This window comes from Podarcis vaucheri (assembly GCF_965113315.1).
Source record: "Podarcis vaucheri genome assembly, chromosome: 1".
Lineage (NCBI taxonomy): Eukaryota > Metazoa > Chordata > Lepidosauria > Squamata > Lacertidae > Podarcis > Podarcis vaucheri.
Window position 1 is genome coordinate 71,297,489 of NC_138759.1, and position 23,169 is coordinate 71,320,657.

Below are 23,169 nucleotides of genomic sequence, written 5' to 3' on the forward strand. Positions count from 1 at the left end.
AGTTATTTATGCAAAACTTTTCCGTTTGTCTCAGTAACTCAGTTGGCTTTCCTGTGGGCCTTATCGTAATGGACCCAGATCATTATGGCCAGCTATATTTATAAATTAATAATAATAATTTATTACTTATACCCCGCCCATCTGGCTGGGTCTCCCCAGCCAACAAGAGATTAAAATACATTAAAACGTCATTAAAAAACTTCCCTAAGCAGGCTGCCTATTTGCCACTTCTGTTAATGGGTATATAGTGGTACCTCAGAAGTCGAACGGAATCCGTTCCAGAAGTCCGTTCAACTTCCAAAATGTTTGGAAACCAAAGCGCAACTTCTGATTGGCTGCAGGAAGCTTCTGCAGCCAATCGGAAGCCCCATTGGACATTCGGGTTCCAAAGAACGTTTGCAAAACAGAACACTCACTTCTGGGTTTGCAGCATTCAGGAGCCAAAAGGTTCCTTGCAAGGCATTCAGGATCCAAGGTACGACTGTACCTGGATGCCCAGGTTTTGGTGGTGGCCATGGCTCATGCACCAACTGCACCCCTTCGTTGATATCAGATCTGCCCATGGTGATGCATGCCTTAATTACATTGCTGTTGGGACTACTAGAACTCTCTCCATGGAGCTGCCTTTGAATAGTCAGAAGCGTCAGCTGGTCTAGAATGATATGGCTAGACTGCTGACTGCAGCTAGTTACAAGGAGCATGGTACTCCCGTTAAAACATCACTGGCCAGCGGTCCGTTTCCAGCCACAATGCAGTGTTGGTTATGAACTATAAAGCCCTGTGTAGCCTACATCCAGGCTACCAGAAAGATTGTGATCTCCCTATCCGAATCTGTCTGTGGGCCAAGATCCTCAGGTGAGCATCTCCCCTCAGTCCCATCACATCTGAAACATGGTTGGCAGTGACATGGGCTTTTTCTGTGGCTGCTCCCAGGGTAGATTTGTTCTCTTTTTGCTGGCAGGCCAAGACCTTCCTCCTCAGACAAGCCTTTGGAAACCAAGGTGTATATGATGTGGATTACTGGGCAAATATTTAAATTGCTAGCTTTATGTGCGTTATGTATTTTAATTACTGTACTTTGTCTATTTTATATTTTGTAATTGATGTTTTTAAATTCTGCAAGGTACCTTGGAATCCCAACTTGGAGAAAGGCAGTATATTAAATAAACAAACACTGAGCAACTACCACAATAAAGAGCTCCTATTTATTGACAGACTGGAAAGCACTACACCCTTGTATTGCCTCAAACGCAGACAGACATGAGTTTCCAAGCAGGAATGACCAGCCCAGTGTGTGTGTGTGTGTGTGTGCGCGCAAAAATATTCTTCACAGGTAGATTTATAGACCATTAATGGGATATGATACTCAAGGCTGACAAAAACATGACAATATTAATTTCAAAATGTCACTTTAATAATCTGATTCAATACTAATTAAGAACAAAGTTAAACATTCATATAGAAAACATTGGTTTAAGCCAAAAAGCCTGTAATTGGTAACATCTATTTTGGCAATATCAGAACAGATCATTAGGAGGGCCAATTATATTAATTTTGCAACTAAAATTGAAATAGATTTTAGCTGGAGCTTCTGGTGTCTCAAACTACAGCTTTCAGTATCGTAGACTATAACACTTTTATACATTCAGTTTGAAAATGGTAACAGTATACTTATGTACAAGTTCTAAAAATATGCCAACAGGTACACTGAAATATTAACACATAAAGGGAAGATGAGGTGAAGGGGAGGGATTAACCTTTGGAGAACTTTATTAGAAAGAATGACAAACAAACATTTACACTAATAATGTAATTCAAATATAAAATTGGTGCACTGACTCTGTACACAATACACTAGCTTCAGAGAATGAAGCTGCTTTCAGCAGGGCAGCTTTGATATTTTTCACATAATTTTTTTAAAAGCCCACTAACACAATGATTGTTTTAATGCTACAGTTTTACAGCAAATACAAACTAAAAATAGCAGCAGTTTCACATGGCATGTTTCCACAGGCTTTTTCCTGTGGCCTACGCAATGCCTAACAAAGTGCTCCCAGTTGAATACACAAGTAAAATTCACAATAGTTTACCTGACACCAGGTATGGTTCAGCCTGTTGGCCTTTGGCCTCTCCCCATATCATTTCCCCCTCCATTCCAAATAGAGTAGTTTACTCAAAAAAGCCCATTAGACTACTAGGAAAAGATTTCCCCCCTGAAATGCATTAAGAATGAGAAGCAGCAAACCACTATAGTGGTTAACTATGGATGGTATACTATTCAGTGTAACTAAAAGGCTTGAAAGTTAGCGTCCTGGTTTCTTTAAGGAGCAGGAGGACGCATAGGGTCAGATCCAACTTGACATTCTGCAACAGAAGAGTTTCTTCCATTCACAGAAAAGCCTGATACCCATTGGAGGCTTCTGCTGGACAAAAGCAGCAATTTTCTCCAATTCCACCCACAGCTCCCACACCACCTCCCACAATTTTCTGGAGGATCCCTATATCCTCTGAAGCAGATTTTCAGGAGCTGCAGGGAGGGAGGCTTGGTGAAAAATCACATTTGCTCTTTCCTGTGGTGAGAGACCTCAATGAGCAGAGTGCCACTCATAGGAAGCCTGGATCCTACAGTTATTTAACTGCATTTGGCAAAACTAAAATTGTAAAAGACTTCTTTATAACACCAATGACAGTGATTTAAAGAAAAGAATCCTCTTCCTCTCCTAAACTAGTCCAGGAATATTCCACAATCTTCTTGAAAGCTTTCTGGAACAGCCAATTCAATATATTGTCAAGCTAACTGAACGGTTCATTTTCTTTCCATTAACACGAGTTGTTCTAGTCTGTGCTGTAGATCTAGTTGTCATTCGATCTGTAATTTGAGCTCGCTCTTCTGCTGCTGCTTTTGCCATTTGTGCTTTCTTAAGTTCCCTGGAACATAGAAAAAAAGTCATTTCACCACCAAATAACTTGCATCCAAAATCATTCTAAAGAGACAAGAACAGTAATTTAGGGTGCAAACATTTTATTGTAATGTTTTTTTCTGGTCTACCAGCACTATTAGCAGAATCACACAGAGCTTTCTACAAGAATATGCTGGAGCAGCACTGCTGGATCAGACCAAAGGTCTATCTAGTCCAGCTTTCCATTCTAGTGGCCCACATTTCCAAGTGGTGTACATAAAAAATTAATTCACAATAAAAATTATCATAAAACCAAACACGACCTTAAAATGCATGCTGGAGCAAGGAATTCTGATATTTTATTGATATAAAATTCATCTGCTGACCCTGGGTTCAAGTATTAAGAGGGAGAAAGCTACTTCCTGTCCACTTTCTCCCCACCTCTATCACATCTTTCACAATGAAAGCAGATACAAAGAATTCATTCCATTTCTCTGCAATCTCATCCTCCATTAGTACCTTTCCCCCCAACTTAACCAGGTAACAGTCGATTCCTGAACTCTGATTTTGCTTGAATGGTAGCATGTTTCAAGAGAGAGCACACATTTGATATTATGCTCTCTTCACCATCCCGTAAATATACAGTGGTGCCTCGCAAGACGAAATTAATTCGTTCCGCAAGTCTCTTCGTCTTGCGAGTTTTTCGTCTTGCGATGCACGGTTTCCCATAGGAATGCATTGAAAATCAATTAATGCGTTCCTAGGGAAACCGCCTTCAGACCAGGTCCGGGGACAGTCTGTCCCCGGACCTCTTCTGAAGGCTGGGGGGGGGGACAAGGGCTTTTCTTCCCACCCCCAGCATTTTAAAATCGCCCCGGGACAGCGGAGGACTTCTCCGCTGTCCGGGGCGATTTAAAAGCCCCTGGGAAGGCAGGCAGGGTGGACAAAGACTTTCGCCCCCCGCCCGCCTTCAGAAGGTGTTCCCGCCCCCCCCGGCTTCGGAGCAGCGTTCCGAAGCCCGGCGGCGGGGGCAGGTGTTCCCGCCCCCCGCCCGGCTTCAGAGCAGTGTTCCGAAGCCGGGCAGCGGGTGGAGGCGTTCCCGCCCCCTCGCCCGGCTTTGGAGCAGCGTTCCGAAGCCCGACGGCGGCGGGAGGAAGCGTTCCCGCCCCACCGCCCGGCTTCGGAGCAGCGTTTCAACCAGCTTCCATTCAGTGTTGGTATCTTGTTAAACAATACCTGAAGCAAACAATATGGTGTCTGCTGTACTTCAAATCACTGGGGCTACGTTCAATGTGCTTCAAGAGAAGTTGCAAAATGTTTTATTTTGTTGCTTATGTCTGGAGTTAAATTAAGAGGTTACATAATAAAGTCTAGGTTTTCTTTTTTGTAACAAGGAACAGAGTCTTCTGTTACTTGGCTCTTAATATTATTTCCTAGATTTCTGACACTGAAGTTGCCACAGTATGGATTCAACTTACTTCTGCAACAAAGAGTTTTTGAATTTTTCAGCATTCAGTTCTATTCGTAGTTGCTCAGCACTCTTTCTGGCCGTAGATAACAATGCAGAATGCTTGACTAGAGCTACTGCTGAGGGTCTTTTCTCTGGATCAGGGTTTATCATAAGCTGAAAGAGGAAAGAGATGAAAATGAAGGCTGACCACCCTTCCCTTAAAGAACATGTAGCATGATGCCAGGAACACAGATCACCTTCTTACCTTCAGTAACTCTAATAGCTCTTGACAAAGGACTTGTGGAATTCTAGGGAGTTTTCCTTGTCGAATTTCATGCCAATGATCCCCATTGGCTGGCAGTGGTTCGGCACCAGCAGCACACACCACAGTTAATGCGAGAGCAAAAATATCTGCTTTTGGCAAGTAACTGTAGTTCTGCAAAGGAAATAAAAGTTTACAAAATCCCACCAAAACAGATAACAAGGCATAGATCCTAAGTTTTCACTTTGTTCATGCTTTTACTATGTTGTTTAAGTCACTATGAGTTCACCTTGCTAGAAAGAAGTGACTATTAATAAAGAGTTCTGCTTTCAGAAGGGGCCCTCCTGTGAATGTAACTCTCCTTCAATGAAGGGAGGATCCTTCCATTCATAATCAGAGGACCCAAACCCTAGTCATCAGTAAGATACAGTTAATTATTTAACTCCCATTAGCAAAACTCTGTTTACCTCTTGTAAAACCTCATTGGCCAGGAAACGACTATCTCCTTCTTCTACTTGTGGACTAGATATTCTAGTTACATGACCAAGGTCACCTACATTAAAGAAGAATGGGAAGAAGGGTTATTTTCTCAAAAGCAAAAATAAATAAAAGGTTGCACAGGAAAATGTAACTCCATGCTCCCCTACCTATTTTGAAAACAACCCTGCTAGATGTCCATTCATCATCATCACCTTCTTCAGATATAGTAGTTGGAATTGAAGTCCTAGATATGAAGATATTACCTGCCAAGGAATAGAAATAGACATTCGTCAAAATATAATCTAGCTTCAGAATTTGCACCATCTGCTGGCTTCTTTGAATAATTAACCCAACAGCTTTCTGGGAAAGAAGCCAGATTTTAGGACAGCCAGCAAACAAGCATAATCTAACAAAAAAAGATCCAAAATAAACTGAACAGCAGTTGGCCAGCTGTATGTTTCAGAACTGATTTCTTTCATTGTTTTCTGTATTCAGAATGAAAAAGTTTCCGTTACTAAGGTGTGGTTCACTGGTTATTTTACTACCACATATTCAATCATCTCTAAAGCACTTTCAATGCAGGAAATACCAGATCTCTGAATACTTACTGGGCTTTATATCCATGTGCACCAAGGACATTGAATGGATATACTTTAAACCACGGGCAACTTGTAGAAGCAAATCTTTCAATTCTGGTTCACTGAAATAGCGCATACTTCTATAGTTTTCGCTTATAGCATCAGCTAAACTTCCACCTAGAAGTAAAATTAAATAATGTAAAAGTAGAAAATTCATTTTCTTGTAGGCCAGAGATAGCCAAGGTGGTGCCCTCAGGACATTTTGGACTCTCATCAGGCCCAGCCAGCACATCAAATGGTATGGAATGATGGGAGCTATAGTCTTGCAACATTTGGAGGGCACCATATTGCTACCTTGGTTCTAAGGCCAATGCATGCTGTGTTTAACAATACTTAGCATTTGTATAACACTTTTAAAGTGTTCAAAGCACTTAACATGTATTACCAATATGTAGTTCTTGCAACAATAATGTAAGGCACATATAGCCAACATGGTATCTTCCAGATGTTGTTGGGTTACAAATTCCATCAACCCCAGCCACTGTGACCAATGATGACAGGAACTGTAGTCCCAAAAACATATGGAAGGCACTGCATTGTCAACGAGCTAGTAGGCTGTAGGGGTTCTAACCAATTCCTTGGGCCACATGTTCAAGAGGTCTAGTCTAGGGTTAAGGGACAATAGCAGAGGGAAAAAAAGAGACTCTAAAAAAGATACATGAGTAAAGCTATATAAGTACAGTCACATATTAAGCAACCCAGATTATTTATATTTTTGTTCTGAAATATTCTAGATTGGGTATTGAATTTTTTCTTGGAAGGAAGATTCCCAATTTATGACTCAGGAAGCAAGTCTAGTTAGTCAGCTGGAAAGTTTGTAAGAACATTCACTTCCTGCCTATTTAAGAACCTCGCAAATTATTTGAATTTTGTTGTATCATAAATTGTCTAAAATTCATCTGATCTTTTACTTCTACCTGCTTTGTCCTAACTGTAACCATATGAGTTTGGCATTAATATAAAATACTACTGATTCAGAGACTAAGATGAACAGAGCACTGCTTGTACAAACTGGGCTCCAATCCCCACTTCTGCCTTTTGCACACACCACAAAAGCCACTTCTTAAAAGGTGAATGACCCTCCAGAACAGTGTGTGATGTGGCAAGGGGGGCTTCAGCAGGATGGAGAAATCAAGAAAATTTGCTAGGCTGTCTTCTACAAGCAGAAATGCCTTTCTGCTCATGTAAGACATACCTGGCTGGGTCCAAGCCAATGGCTGCAATCCTGTACCCCATTACACATGCTTAAATTCCATTGAAAGGAAAAGGATTTAGCAAGTGCAGGATTGACTTTGTTGGCAAATTAGTCAGCAGATCTCCCTCCCCTTTCCCAGACAAGTTTAGCATCTTACTACAACTACGTTCCCTTAATAACCAGAATTCATAGTAAGGCAATTTCAATAGGAGCTTTACTTACCATTACAATACTCATTCTGTATAAGCATATGGTCATCTTCTGCCCAAGCAGAGAAATATCTGACTACATGTGAATGCTGTCCCAAAACTGCATGAGCATAGACTTCTCTAAGAGCATTTTGCCTGTGGTATTGAAACAAATTAAATAAAGCTTGATACTGGTTTAAGGAAGCAAGCATAGAATGCTGGTCATATTACAAGAGCAGTTAAGTTTTTTGAGTTGGAAGAGGTATGAACTAGGGCATAGGAGTTGTGTTTCTTATGTACAGGTGAATGAATGCTAGTTTTGCAACTATAAACATTTCAGTATTGTAGCTGCAAAGACAATATGTGAACAAATCCTTACATGCCTTGATGGGGTTATTTTAAAAATGTGTATGTGCAGAGGAGTGAAATACAAGAACATAGCATAGTTTACATTTAATTTTTTACTCACTCATCAATTGAGCCAGCCAAGGGTTTCTTAGAACGCTTTATTGCATAGATGCAACCATCAAGCCTTTTCACACATTTGAATACTGAACCAAATTCTCCAGATCCAATCTTTTCCAATTCATGAAATTCTGTTGCATATCGTGATTTCATATTACTTTCTGTTATGCTGATCCGCTAAAAGGATTGAGACAAACAAGTATGAGGAAAAGGGCTTTTAAAAGCTTAATCCTATGGATTTCAATGGAACTTTAAAAATGCTTACTTAGGAATAAATGGGGATTGTTTTTTATTTTTATTTACCTTGGCAGGTCTCGTAGTTTCATCTTCAGGCTCTCCATCACTTGCTTCCATATCTTCACCATAGGAGCTGTGACACAAACAGTAAGTAAAACAAATGCTATGAAACCTTCACTTTCATCAGTAAGTTACATTAAGATGTAAGCTTTTACTTTCCAAGCAATTTAATCAAATTCATGAACTGTGCAAAGCCATAGCTACCAGACCACTTCCAGACATTTTTTTCACCCATGCCAATAGTAGGGACAATGTAGAAGAGGGTGTGTGCACAAAAAGTATGAAGGAAGCTGTGCTGCACTGAAGTGATGTGACAGAACGATTGTTTGAATAGATTATGTCAATTAATATTGTGCCATGCCAACATCTCACCGCAGTAAGATGTGTGTTTGTGTCAAATGCAGGGAAGAGAGACTGATAGGAGTCAGACTCCTTAAAAAAGGGAAGTAGAACAGGTATATAAAAGGTTACGTTTAGGCCCAAATTAGACCTCATGCTAAAGGTGAAGCTGTCAGAATTTACCCATGTTTCCCTGGGCCCCACTGTAGCAACAACCAACTGTGCAGAATGGAGATGAGGAAACTGAATATAACATCAGCAGAGAAAGAGCTATATTTGCAGCCCATGTTTAGCAAACTCTAGTTTCACCTCAAGACTTACAAACTAATATCTCACAATGTTAGGCAATGTTAGAAGTTCTGCTGTACAATTTTAACCACTTGTGTTCTTAAAGCCTCCCTAACTCTATACCCAATTATTCACTTGAAAATAAAGATAGTTAAGTACAATCCCTTCATTGACATGATTGCTATCAAAAGTTTATTTCTTAAGCAGTTTATCAATGACCAGCTCTAGACACTTACTCATTCCAATGTGTTCTCTTTCTCCTACGACACTGCCCAACTGATGACTGAAGGAAGAGAGAGTCTGGAGTGAAGGGATTAATGTTCACGTGAGGTGCTTGCCCCACATCAGATTCCTGTTTTACTAGTTTTCCAACATTCATAAAGAGAGAGCCACCTCGGAGTTTAGCTGAACTTGATCCCATTCCTTCAGCTCTACAAAGTAAACTCTGAAAAATAAAGGAAACGAGTAAATTAACAGTTCTGTCCCATGTTGACTTAACAAGTTAATGATTATTTGGAATTTAAACGAATGAATAATCTTTCCAAATATAACATTTGTGCTTCCCCTATGGCAAATTACTATGGCATAAATGGGTTTCCTATTCATTGTTTCATATGTAAAATCAATATAATGCAATAACTGATGTTGGTTATCAGAGCAATGAGCAAAGCAGAACTAAACACACACACACCTCGCCTCACCTGCAGGCTTCCTAAGTTCTATTAGACATATTGTTTAATCAGTTTTTATCATATTGTTCCTCCCAAAAGAGCCCAGAGTAGAAATCATATTAGTATCATTTAAAGCATACTAATAACACCTAAAAACTATCACATTCTCTCAGCTAATGATATGGACATAAATGGAAGTTGTCTCCACCCAGCTTTTCAGTGACCTCTGTTTTTAGCCCACTGTGCCACAACTCACCCTCACCCCCAGAAGCTTTCTGAAGTGTTTGGGGAGATGCCAAAGGAGGAAAGTCATCTTCTGGCAATCCCCTTCTAGTGGAACTTCTTGGGATCCAAGGCAATAATTGGTGTGAAACGCTTTAAATCAACAGCATTTCTGAATCAAGAGTTTCTTTGTTAGTAGAAAAGAAAAATAGTTCTGGCAAACAAACATCTCTCTCCCACCCTTTCTTTAAATCACAGCTGGTGTTATAGGCATGCCACAGAATGCAACGCAAGGTGTTGATCAGATAATACAACTATTAGTTCATAAAATCTTCACCTGGATGAAGAGCAAGACCTGATCACCTCCTAAATATAGAAGGCTAACTAAAGATGCTTCTGTCCAGCTCTTGCCATTACACACTTAGTTATACATTGAAGTTACCTATTTAAAATCAGTAGAACAGATGTACAACTCCAACCAGTAAAACACTGTAAGCTACACATTGTTGGCTTTGACCAGTTATTGACAGAAGGCATTGCTACAGTTTTTAGATAACAGAAATGTGCAAGACTAGTTGTCCATGCCTACTTTCATTTTGCTGTCAAGAACATGTACATATCAACCCATGTTAATCAAATCTGCTAACTAGGTGAAAGAATTAGGAGTAACTATTAGTATTATTAAAATCTGTATACTGCCTTTGAGCTGTAGATCCCAGAGTGGTTCACAACATAAAATCACAATATAAAAGCTACAAAACACATAGTAAAAAATAAGAACAAACTAATAATCTCCTCTCCCACAACACATTTAAAAGGGCATCAGATGTTAATCAGCCAAAGGCCTGGTTGAAGAGGAATGTTTCACCTAGCAGCTGAAGGTGTATAATGAAGGCACCAGGTGAACTTCCCTGGGGAGAGCATTCCACAAGCAGGGAATAACAGCAGAAAAGGCCCGTTCTCGTATTGCCACCCTCAAGACCTCTCATGGAGGCACACAATAAGGGCCTCAGAGGATGACCTCAGGGTTCGGGTAGGTTCATATGGAGAGAGGTGGTCCTTGAAGTATTGCAGTCCTGAGCCATTTAAGGTTTTATAGGTCAAAACCAGCACTTGAAATTGGGCCCAGAAACTAATTGGCAGCCGGTGCAGTCGGGCCAGGATTGGTATAATATGCTCAAACTGTCTTTCTCCAGTAAGCAACCTGGCTGCCGAATTCTGCACCAGCTGAAGTTTCTGAACCGTCTTCAGAGGCAGCTCTGTGTACAACGTGTTGCTGTAATTTAACCTAGAGATTACAAGAGCATAGACAGCAGTAGTTAGGCAATCCCTGTGAAAGTAGGGGCACAGCTGAGCCACCAGTCAAAGCTGATGGAAGGCACTTCACACCACTAAGGCCACCTGAGCCTCAAGTGACAGAAATGCAACCACAAGTACCACCAAGCTACGTACCCAGTCCCTCAGAGGGAGTGTAACCCCAACAGGAGCAGGCACCCTCCCATCCATCCTGTTTAGGGAACAGCCTACTAACAATGCCTCAGTCTTATTATAGAGGCAAGACAATGGTCCAGCACATCCACTGCCACACCTGCAGATGTAAAGGAATAGAACTGTGTGTCATCAGCATATTGCTGACAACATACTCCGAAGCTCTAGATGACCCCACTTAGTAGTTCCAAATATATGTTAAAATACACTGAAGGCTCCATGGGGCTGAAAAATACTCCCCAAGCATCATCCCCTGGAAATGTCCACCCAAGTAGGACTGGAACCACAGCAAAGGGGTGCCACCCACCCACTACTAGGACTGCAAGCGTTAATCAATGAACTGGTAAATTTGACAATAAATAAATGGGAGTCCAGAAAGGCATACCTGAGTCCTGTTGATGTAGATGTCCTTTATCCTTCTTACCTCATTCAAGTTTACTAAAAACCACACAACTAAGAGATGACTTTTCTTTCCTATTTGTAGTCAGAGCCAACGTTTGCCATACACTGTGGAAGCTATTACAACTTTTGCTCAACCACAGGCAACAGAAGAACTCAGCTGACACTATATACAGCAATACAGTACTGAAGTATCTTGACCTTTTTATTTTTTTGATCCATTATGACTCTCATGCCATATTCTAAACCAAAAGAAAGCAGACATCCAAAGCCTCACCCTCATACATGCAGATAAACTGCCACCGTGCCACCAATCACCAAACTTTCAGTATTATACTTGACCACTGACCGGTTGCTTCAATATAGTTTCAAAACTCTGATAAAAGCCAGGTTCTCAGAACATAAACGGTTTCATTTAGGCCCACACTGGCAACAGCAAATATTAAACATTGCTGAAATTGTGAAAACATACTTCTTTTTGTCTGGTTGAGGGTGAAAAAGAATCACCAATAGAAATTAGCAGTATAGCATTTTAAAATAATAATAATACATAAGAAAACAGTGCTCTCTGTAAGATGTATTTGAAGTATAATATGCATAGTGCTCATAGAGCAGTGGTGTCCAAACTTTTTTCAAAGAAGGCCAGATTTGATGAAGTGAAGGGCCGTGAAGGCTGACCAAAGGGCCGACCAAAGTTACGACGGACACTCAGGGTTGCGAACGTGATCCGTGCGGGATGCATGTTTGCAACCTGAAGCGTTCGCAACCCGCAGCGGCACATCTGTGCATGAGCGGGTTGCGATTTAGCGCTTCTGTGCATAGGGCAATTTAACACTTCTGCACATGCATGACCGCTGAAACACAGAAGTAGCCTGTTCCGGTACTTCCAGGTTTTGGTGGATCCGTAACCCGAAAAAAACGCAACATGAAGAGCGTCTGTAACCCGAGGTATGACTGTATTGACCTTTTTTGAGGATTGAAGTTGTTGAGCTTTTTTTTTTTTAGGGTTTTGAGTTTTTGAGCTTTTTTTATGGTTGATCTTGTTTTTAGGATTTTACCCCAGAAAATAAACTGGATTAAACTGACCAGTGGGCCAGATTAGGCCACCAAAACAAACTTTAGACATACCTGGCACAGAGGCTACCTAAAATAAAATGGGGATGAAAATTATAGTTATTCACTGCAAAGTTCATATTGTGTTGTTAACCAGAAAGTGTAATCCTATCTACCATGCAGTTAAATCTAATGAATAAAGAAATACCAGCTCCTTCAGAGGAGAGAAGGTGGTAGCCAATTTAGTCATTGTAGAATAGAACTTGCCTTCACTCTCAAACATAACCAAGAGAACATAACGTCAATTGGTTACATCCAAAGTTTTCATACCATATATACAGAGTTGGCTCTTCAGCTAGCCCATAGTAGCATGTTTGGTGAGGTCAATATCCCCTCCCAACACTAGTACTGCCGCTGATTACTTGGACTGGGCTTAGTAGCAAGGATGTCAGAGCCTCATGGGCACATCAGTGGCAGTGTCAGATTAGGCCTCAACCTTGCTATCGCTTTATCCCATCTATTATCAATAAATTATGACCCTCCCTTCACCAGACAGTCCTAGGATGCGCTAAAATTAAAAATTCAGAATTAAAAACTGTTAAAACAAATAGTCACAAGAATATGGTGGTTGCTAAAAACAATTTTTTTGTGTCAAATGCCAAAGAGGTGCATCTTCAGCATGCACCCAAAGCTGCAGTGTGAAGGTGCCAGATGTACCACTGTAGGGAGGGGATTCCACAACTCAGGGGCTGCCACAGAGAATGCCCTCTCCAAGGCCATCTTCATCTCCCCCCCCCATATACACAAACAAACAAATACAAACTTCTGAGGACAGCAGAACTACCAAAAGTGCTTCCTCCAAGGTGGTTTGTAGGAAAGGAAGCAGCCTTTCAAATATTTGGGGCCTAAATTGTTTAGGACTTTAAGCACTTTAAATATGAGTGTGACCAACTTGAATTAATCCCAGAAACAAACTGGCAGTCAATGATAGGCAGCAGCAATGGTGGTGGCAGGAGGGTGGCTCCCTGGTTCCACCCCATGCTGCTAAGACAATTACTACTTACTTGCATCCTGATTCTAAAGTTAGAAAACCCAGATTCCCTCTTACGACTACAAAGCCAAAGTATTTTTGGAGACACAATAATTTCAGCTTCACGTATGAAATTTTATTTATCTACAATACTGGCATTCTGCTCATCCAGTGCACTGATTGGCAACACTCAAGAGCAATTTTACGAAGTTTGTTTTTTTAAAAAAATCTTACAAAAAAACCAGTCTCCTCCTACATCCCAACCAGACATCAAAACATGAATAATAACCTCTCCATGATCTTAGGGAGTAAACATAATGGCACAGAAGGGAAAAGCCCTGTGTTCCATGGGCTGCACCATTTAGGGTTTTAAACATAGAATCATAGCATTGTAGAGTTGGAAGGGACCCTGTGGAACATCTAGTCCAGCCCCTGAAATGCAGGGCCAACTAATTTGAGTGCTCCATTATCTTCTTTTGGAGCAACTTAAGTTGTGTTTCCCATGAAGTTCCATTGTATGTAACAGACCTTGCACACATTTCTCTTGAAACAGAAGCCCCTTGTGTTTTCAGTGTTCCTCAGTGCTTAGCTCTGGAGCATACAGAATAATTCCAACTCATTGGTGTTCTTCTCCAGAGTGACCAAGGAGCCAATCCTCAGTGGCTGACTCGCCTCCTTTCTTTCCCTCTGGCTCCAATCAGCACAAAGGGCGAGGAGACTCCTCCTCAGTGGCTAAAAAGCTCCTCTTTCATGCTGATTCAAGAGCTCTATGAAGCGGAAGACAGAGACTCCACTGCAGAGATAACAACAGGTATTCAACACCACCACCACCCAAAACCCCTGGACCACAACAACTTAATTACCAACACTTTGAATTGTGTGTAGAAATGGACTGAAAACAACTGCAGCTGTTTTAAGATAGGCATGCAGGAGCATTTAGTAGCATCCTTACTTCTCAATATGGATCAATTTAAATGTCAAGAGCAAAGAAAGCCCTGTGTAGAGCACACTGCAACTAAGAAATTTGTCACCATGCCCAAGTCATAGATGTGAACATCCTGCAAATTTATCTGGCAAAGTGCTATATAGCACTCTCTTTTTTACTTATTATATTACTATTCCATCCTTTTATTCAAGAAGCTTAGTCACTGAAGCTGCAATTCTATGCTCATTTACCAGGGAATAGTTAAGTTCCTGGAACTTACTTCCAAGTACACATGCATAGTATTATGTTTTTTCTATTTATATGCCTCACTGTATATATTATACTCAAATTAGTTCAATGCAAAACATTGTCTCACTTTATCTTCACAGTAATTCAGTTGAGTAGCTTGCCCAGAGGCATCAGGTGAGCGTCATACTTGAGCAAAGATTTGAACAGAGAACTCACTGGCCTAGGCTCTACAATCCACCCACTATAACAAAGACAGTTATGAGACAACATTTAACAAAATGTATGCATGTATCATTAAAACAAGCAGATGGCCTTCCAATTCATTCAGTTATCCAATACTTCTATTCCTCTCAAGATTCTTTTACATGGACAATAACGGTATCATAATAATATTTATTATTATTATTATTATTATTATTATTATTATTATTATTATTATATATTATTACATTCATGAAAACGTTTAAAATTTAAAGCTGGAGTTTAAAAAAGCTAGTGAAAAAGTTTTCTTCCCTCTCTCAACTGTTACAAAAGCAGTTTGATTTCATGATGTAAAGGTGAGTGTTTTTTAACCGCTCTTCTGAATGTAAACATTTCAATTTCACTAAGCAAACTGGAAGGACAGTCTCAGGGCTCAGAAGTGTCCAGAGTAGCTTTCTTGTGGGGGGGACAAACTGCTGCAGCAAACTGGCCCTGCATCTTGCAATGTGGGCAAAAACTATTTTAGGCACAATTTGTAGCTCAGTTACATAATCTTAACGGACAATCTGTGGGCAGGGCTTACCAAAGTTGCCAATATTTCTGTAACAGGCAAGCTAGCTTGTTATGTAATAAGCACGATATAGGCTTGGAACTGGAAAAAATTATTCAAGTATTTGGCACCAACTTATGAAGTGTAGCTGAATGGAATTTATGTTTAAAAGGCTCTCCAACCAATGAAATCAAGCAGCAGCCATTGTTTAGTTGGGAGTATTCTGCACTTTACAATGCTGGCTGCTGTTAAAAGGGCAATCCACATGTAAACAGTGCAAAAAGGAGAAAATACGCAGGTACACCAACATGTTGCCTCTGTTTATTGACGATAACCTGCTTTCATGGGGGCACACCACACTTTCAAAGCACTGGGCTTCACCTGCCAAGTATGGTTTGCATTTGCCAACAGTCTCTCATTTCAACTTTCAACATGTTCTGGAGAACGGTCTGATGGCAGCTCTTAATTTTAAACGAGCGAAAAGGCTGCATGGGCGGACCATACGGATTCACTTCTCTCTAAGTTGCCAGTTATTGGGGGGGAAACCGACAAAGGCGAAAGGGGCGTGGCACCTATTCCTCAGAGCACCGCTAGTTGCATTGTCTTCCCTTTCTCCCGAAAATAACATTTTTGCTCTGATCAACCCAAAACGGTCTGCAACAAGCTTCTTAAAGTAAAAAAGCGAGGCAGCCTCTAACGCCTGTTTCACGGACTACATACTACGCGGGGTGGTCGGCCAAGGGAGCCGCCCGGAGACCTACCGAGCGCCCACGTGCTCAGACGGAAGCGAACCAAGCGGCGGCAGCGACTGAATGGAAACTCCCCGGCAGAGCCGACACGCCGGTGAGGTAGCCTAACCTTCCCCCCCCCAAGCCCCGCACCCGCCACTGAGCCTCCGGATCCCCCCCCCCTCCTGCAATTGCCCTCCGCTCGTCCTTCCCTCTCCTCTCACCTTCGGCGTGTGCGGGGTGTCGAAGAGGCGCAGTTTGCGGAAAGTCTTGTGGGGCGGGGTGTCGGGATACTCGGGCAGCGCAGAAACGGGACCCTGGTGGCCCCGGCACTGCAGCACCCGGGAGCGCGGCGGCGACGGTCGGCCGCAGCAGCGGCGGGGTCCTTTCAGCGGCGGCGAGCCAGCCATGAAGTAAGCTCCGGGCGATTTCACGGGGGACGAGGAGCCGAAGCCCTCCTCTTCCCACGAGTCTCCCTCGTCGCCCGGCAGCGCGGGAGGCGCCAGTTCCATCGCGACCTCCTCGGGCGATCGCGGCGGCGGCGGTGGCTCCCTGCGCCGAGCCGGGGTATGGCTCACGGAAAGCGGGGAGTCGGCCTCCTGGAAAGCCGAGTCTTCCCCGGTGCTGTTGCCGCTGCCGCCTTCCTCCTCCTCCTCTTCGTAGCAGTCTTCCTCCTCCTCCTCTTCCTCCTCGCAGTCGCTCCCGCCGCCCGAAAAAAGCAGCTTCTGCCGGATCGGGGCCGGTGCCCGACGCGCCGCCGGGCGCCGCGGTCCCGCGACCGGCTGCTGCTGCGGCTGCAGACTCAGGAAACTCATGGCCGAGATCCGCGGGAGGCCTTCCCTTGTTCAGACGGGACGCTGACAGGAGTAAACCACGCCTCCCTCCTCCTCCCTGCGCTGAAATGCCCGTTCACACGACGCGCGACCCGTGCCTCGCCTGCGCGCTCCTCCACGAAGCTCCAGCTCTTGCCACAGCAGCAGCACACTCGCCCGTTCGGACTCCGCGGCTTTCCCGCGACCGTTAGTCACGTGCCAGGTCACGCCAGCCAATCACGCACGCCCCCTTCGTTTGAAAACATGGGAGGCGGGAGGCGGGGCTGTGCGTGGTGGCGTCAGACGGCAATTTGGCGCGAATTCGGGGTTAGGAGTAGGAGGGGCGGGCGTATTCTAATACCGTTCTTATCCTGGAAGGGCTCGAGCTCCGGGGGGACGTTAGCTGCGCGTGCAGCAGGGCCGCGTTTGAACTGGAGCTCGTGCAAGTCCAGAGGAGGAGGAGGAGGGGCAGCAAGGGGGCTTCCCCAGGGTGGGGGATGGAGTCAGGAGGGGCAGCAGCGCCGGCCCGTGCGCGACGTGACTCTTTCTGAGTCAGCTGCAATTCTCGCCGTCTGCATTTGGCCGAAACTGGCTTGCTGCTGATGTAACTGTGTGTCAGCAACAGCCACCCGCTGGAGGGTCCCTTTTACCTACGGCCTGACAAACTGGTTTAGCAGTGTGCCCGAGGCTGTGATCTATAAATCATCCTGACAGTTTAAGGGCTGCAATCCTAGCCATGGGACACCTCCAATGCGCTTTCGAGAAGCGGCGCGCGGCCCGGTCTAAATCGGTTTGACCGCAGCTTCGCCGGGTCTGAATAACGTGTGGATCAATCGTCTGCTGCTCTTCAAAATTATCTGCCTGTGTACCCACCGTGTGGTATAAAGAGGCTAGCTGTCTCCGGGCGTCGCAGCCTCGCTCATTCAAGCAAAGCTCATTCAAGACCCTCTGGACGGGTTGCTTTGCATCAATAAAAGCAAAATTGTTGGCGCCAACAGTTAAAAATATTCGGGTGGGGAGCGCGAGTTAGCTGTGGTTACATTAGATTCCAGAGGCCCCCTGGTACATGTATCCTCCGAAGGAGGTTCTCCTCAGAGGCGAGCGTACGCGCTGGGATTTTTAAATGGCTTCGCCCCAGTTAAAAGGAAACAACTCGCAGCCACCAAGAGAAGCAGGAGCATCGCCCGGCCTGCGCAGACAAGAATTCCCTGCGGCCAAACACTTCCACTGCGAAGGGAGGAGCGGAGCCGCCTCTCCCTCCCAACAGCAGGGTGGTGTTGGTTGCGGTAGAGAAAGATGGCCTTTGAGGAGGAAGAAATAAAAAGGAGACAGGCACTTCTTCGAAAAGGAGCAGGGCATTTGAGTGTGAATTTCATCAAGCTTGTCATCTTTCAGGACACGTTAAAGAGAGGGAAAGAGAAACTGCTTGCAACACTGTCTTTTGATGACTCCGGTAGGAACCTTCTCCAAAGACACGCCCAAATGGGTTTAAATCTAAACACTTCCAAATTTCCAAAAGGAGCACCTCACCCTTGCTCCTATCCCAGCTGAATAATAAGACACCTAATGTGTATGCCTCGTACCTAGTGCTATTTTTCTATAAATGGTGGAACTTGCCACGAACACCTCTCTTGTTCTCTTATAATAGCAATGGCACCCGCCTGAGAGGTGCCCAAACTGAGTTTTGACTGAAAAAAGCCCTGCTCCTACCCCTGAATCACACTTCAGCATCTTGGGCTTCAGCCCTAGGCACATTTAGCAGAGAGTAGGCCCCAATACACAGCCACAAAGTATTTTATAATCACACAAGGACCACGGTTGAAATCCCCATTCAGCCAGGAAATATGTTCACTGTGTGATAAGTTACCATCTCTCAGCCTAAATTGCCTCACAGGGTTGTTTATATGGCAGGAAACAACTATAATTATCATGTTAACCTTGTCAGAAACATGAGATTTAAAAGTGGGTGGCAGTGTAGTCTAAACCACTGAGCCTCTTGGATTTGCTGATTAGGTCGGCAGTTTGAATCCGTATGACTGGGTGAGCTCCCATTGCTCTGTCCCAGCTTCTGCCAACCTAGCATTTCGAAAGCACACTGGTGCAAGTAGATAAATAGGTACTGCTGCAGCGGTAAGGTAAATGCCGTTTCCATGCTGCTGTCATGGTGTTCTGTTGCGCCAGAAGCAGTTTAGTCATGCTGGACACAAGACCTGGAAAGCTGTCTGTGGACAAACACTGGCAAAAGTCTGTTGCCTTCTTGACTCCTTGTTCTCAACCAATATATAGGAATGATGTGCAGCCTACACATGCTTCCTCAGGCATAAGTCCCATAGAGTTCAATACAGGCTTGCTCCAAGTATATATGCATTGTGGCTTTATAAAAAGCCAATACATTCACAGTGTAATAATTGTTCTGCCCTCTTTTTGATCCTTTCTAATATCTCTATCAGTAGGTACTGCACTATTTGTTTATGGAAGACAATCTTACTTGGCTACGAGTGATCGCCGAAGAAGAAGAAGAAGAAGAAGAAGAAGAATTTTAAGACAGCACCTGCACATAATGGTTATGGGCTGTTCATATTTTGTAGGCTTCGTCTATAAGAAACAGCAACTTGCTGTTTAAAATAGGTGGGAGACTGGATGGAGAGCTGACAGTGAGTGAGGGATGTGAGTTAACCTGGCTTTTGAGTGTGAGGTGAAATGTTGAGGAGCTCCGGTTGTGGTGAGAGTGTGAATGCAGCTCACAAATGCGATTGATGGGTATTTGGTGATTGTGCCATTTCAAATGTAACATTCTGCTTGGAGCACTAACCAACCTTGTTTCACAAACAGCTTGTGAACAAACAAAGAAGGGCACATTACACTAAACATTACAGATAGATACAAGTAATGTTATGACTGATAAGCTCTCATGGGCTAATTTGACCTTGGTGCTCTTAATTATCTGTTCATTATCCTGGTCAGTCTTTGCTGAATTGATAGCAATGTTTGCACCGGCCTTTTATTTAACCAAAGCTAATCATTTCAGCAATGTTGTGTATCCAACAACTACTCTCCTAACTAGAGGAAACTTTTAACGATGCATTTAGGACCTTTAGTCTGGAAAAACATCCAGGACTAGGAATGGAAGGACCTGACATTTTTTGTTCTTTCAATTTCTCATTCTTTCCATCTTAAATTAAGCTCTCCACATTTCTGCAGCAATCTGCAGATTAAAAAACAACAACCATCATTAAAATTTGCCAGCACTGTACTGTGAATTCCACTCTTTGTGTCACTCCTGGTTTGGAAAGCGCTGGGTTCCATACATCTAAAAACACTGCTGGTCTTCCTCCTAACCATTAAAGAAGCAAGGAAGATGTGGCAGCTCTTGGGTAGGCAATTTCAGTTTGATGCCTATGCCACACAAACTTTATCCTCTGAACCAGTCCTGCTCTTTGACTAGTTGGAAAGTCATTTATCAGGCATAACTGAGTGAGATGCAAGTTTTTACACACTACCTGCTATTTGGGGACAATGGTTATTTTATTCTGTTTGTTGTACTGCAAATTCAATACAGCTTTGCAGTATTTGCAATTATAGCTCAGTTTGGTCAAGAGACCTTGGTTTCTTCTGAGTCTCCTAGTACACCAGGCAATCCAATATGCCTACTCACCTTGCCAAGCTCTACCTTTGTCCTCTACAAATGGTTGCAATAAGGTGTTCAGACAAACATATATTCAGTGCAACACTGCTGGAAAGATACATTGGCAGATATTTAAACAGACCCCCCCCCCTAGACTGGAGTTAAAATTGTTACTAATCCAGCAAGTGTTAGTGTCCAGGATCTATGGGATGGCTCTCAGATTAGACTGGAAATAACATGTAGGTGTCACGGCTTGCATTTTTTAAGTACAGAAAGTATTGGTTTAAAGTGCAGAGATCTTTTCTATCTTTTCCCACAAGGTTCTGAAACTTTCTCTCTGTGATAGAAGCTGGAGGTTTCTAGCTGACAAATCAAGTTTCTCTTCTGCCTGGTAAGCAAAAGGTTCCTGATGTTTGGGTTATTCCTTCAGAGAAGCTGAGTCAAGTTGATTCAAACTAGTCCTTTTATCTCTTTCTCCCAAGGTCATGCTTCCTATAATAATAGGCCTGAAGAAGTCTGGTTTGACTTTCTCTTTCCTTCTTGGTTCTGTCTACTTTGTTTCTGTGTGGTGATCTGTACATAGTATGCTGAAGTGCCTAAGTTTTTAGTCTTATTGTTAAGTTTAAGTTAAGGTTTTGCTGCAACTGGATTATTAATGACTATGCCAATCCTGAAGAGTTGGATTTGTGATTGTTATGCTATTTACCTTCAGTAAATAATTACCGGATGAAGCTGGTTGCGTATGGTTTATTTTTTGGAATCCTGCATCGTGCTTACTCTGCTAACTAACGTTGAGGTTTGCTCTGGATTGTTATGGAGCAAAACCACAACAGTAGGCATCCAGTGCACTGATGCTGAAAGGCAGATAAGTGTAGGTTTTTTGGTACGTGTGGTGTGGTACTGCCTGGTGACAGTCCTCTCATCAGATTTGCATTTAACCCAGTTTACAAATATCCACATACTGTAGAACTAAATTCCTGCTGCCTTAGACATGCCAGATGGAAATAATGTTGGCCATTATGAAAGCTCTAGAGTCAGACTCGTCTTGCAGCTCTGGAAAGTACATCAGTGGACTAGTAACTTGACAGCTGCATTCACTTTTGAATGTACAGTATGACTTATAACAGACAGCAATACATGGATATTAATTTGGTCAATCTGTCCAGATAAATGACAAAATAAAGGAAAATACTCTCTTCTTTCATTAGTCAGTGTTTTTCCTGCTTACGCAACAACAAAAAATAAAAATTACTAAATACAGGTATACTTTAAATACCACAAAGTTGTAAATTTTCCCAGATATGAATAGGATTGCACTGTAAACTACTTACAGCACAATTCTCTGCCTTTACTCAGCAAGACAATCCTATTGAATTCAATTGGCCTTATTACAGGTAAGAATATATGACTGCAGCTGTAGTGTTCCGTTTTGCTGCTTAAAGTTTATTTTTATTCTTCTCAGACATCACAGCCTTCAATCCCTGACATCCTCCCACTGGCAAAATTGTCTCTTAAAATTTAGTATTTGCTCCTGTGGGTGCATGTTCATGTGCAACAGCCCATAATCTTGCAAAGTCAATATTGATATTCTCCCAACAGGAGGGAATGCTGACCTTTTAACGATAACAAAGGCTATGGTTATAATCTTTTGACTTCTTTCTCAGCACTATATTGATTATAGTGCCTTCCCATATAAACATTACACAGATCCTAGAGGACTTTGTAAGGAACTTAGAAAAATCACAGATAACGTAAGTAATCTTCATTAACTACTCGCATATTTCTTCTCAGCAGAACTGTAGCAAGAGAAGTCTAGATTACTCCATGCTTTAAAGAGTCCCATTTGTATCTCCTTGCCCTAAATTATTATTATTGCAGAGGCAGAGATCTCTTTGGAACATTCATACCCCCCAAAGAACACTTGTCACATAGTCAGCCGTGTGATGTTTACACAACCAGAACCACAACGGTCACATTCCTTTGGGAGTAATCTGGTTTTTTTTGGGGGGGGGGTCTGTTGTCATTTGTATACTACTATGCTCTTATCTTGGTCTCTGGCACCACCCAAATTAAGGATTTCTTTTGGGGAGGGACCAATAGCACAGTGATACAGCACATGTCAAGGTTCAATCTCTTGGCTCTCCAATTAAAAAGGATCAGGTAGGTGATGGGATAAACCTCTGCCAGAGACCCTGAAGAGCGACTACTTGTCAGAGTTCACAGAACTGGGTTACATGGACTAATAGAGCTTTTATAAGGCAGCTTAATGTACTATTCTGCCTATAGTGAATTTTATGTATGTCCAGCTTATTTCCCTTAATAAGCCTCCCAGCAAATGGATATCTACAATCTGAGAAGTATAATTTGTTCCAAACTAAACATGTGACATTACTACATGGGAGGAAGACATCAAAGTAACTTTTGCTTTGCAAATTATATCACTAATAGGCATATAGTGGCATAGCCTGTATCTGGTCCTCCCCTGCTTCTTGGGATATTCCTGCTGCTTTATTACACTAATATTCTGCTAGTGCATTTTTACACTTGGCTTTTTTAAACAAAGTGGACCCAAAGTGTGCTGCCTAAGGGAACTAGCAATAGATCTTTCCTTCCTACTCTGCCATTGTCTAGTAAAACTGCCCACTAATCTTGTGTATTGACTGAGCAACTCACACAATCAGGTGCTTGATCAGTGACATGTAAGTTAATTCTCA

The 23,169-nt window shown here is 42.7% G+C and overlaps 1 protein-coding gene across 1 annotated transcript; it reads right to left on the bottom strand.

Moving 5' to 3' along the window:
• Positions 1 to 1,392: 1,392 nt before the first annotated feature.
• WEE1 (WEE1 G2 checkpoint kinase) lies at positions 1,393 to 17,064 on the bottom strand. Its single transcript, XM_082193564.1, has 11 exons — positions 16,243 to 17,064; positions 8,739 to 8,947; positions 7,882 to 7,948; positions 7,583 to 7,755; positions 7,148 to 7,269; positions 5,701 to 5,847; positions 5,260 to 5,355; positions 5,080 to 5,165; positions 4,616 to 4,786; positions 4,379 to 4,524; positions 1,393 to 2,928 (listed from the first exon to the last, which is right to left on the bottom strand). The coding sequence occupies exons 1-11, from the start codon at positions 16,831 to 16,833 to the stop codon at positions 2,778 to 2,780; spliced, it is 1,959 nt and encodes a 652-aa protein (XP_082049690.1). The 5' UTR covers positions 16,834 to 17,064; the 3' UTR covers positions 1,393 to 2,777.
• Positions 17,065 to 23,169: the final 6,105 nt, after the last annotated feature.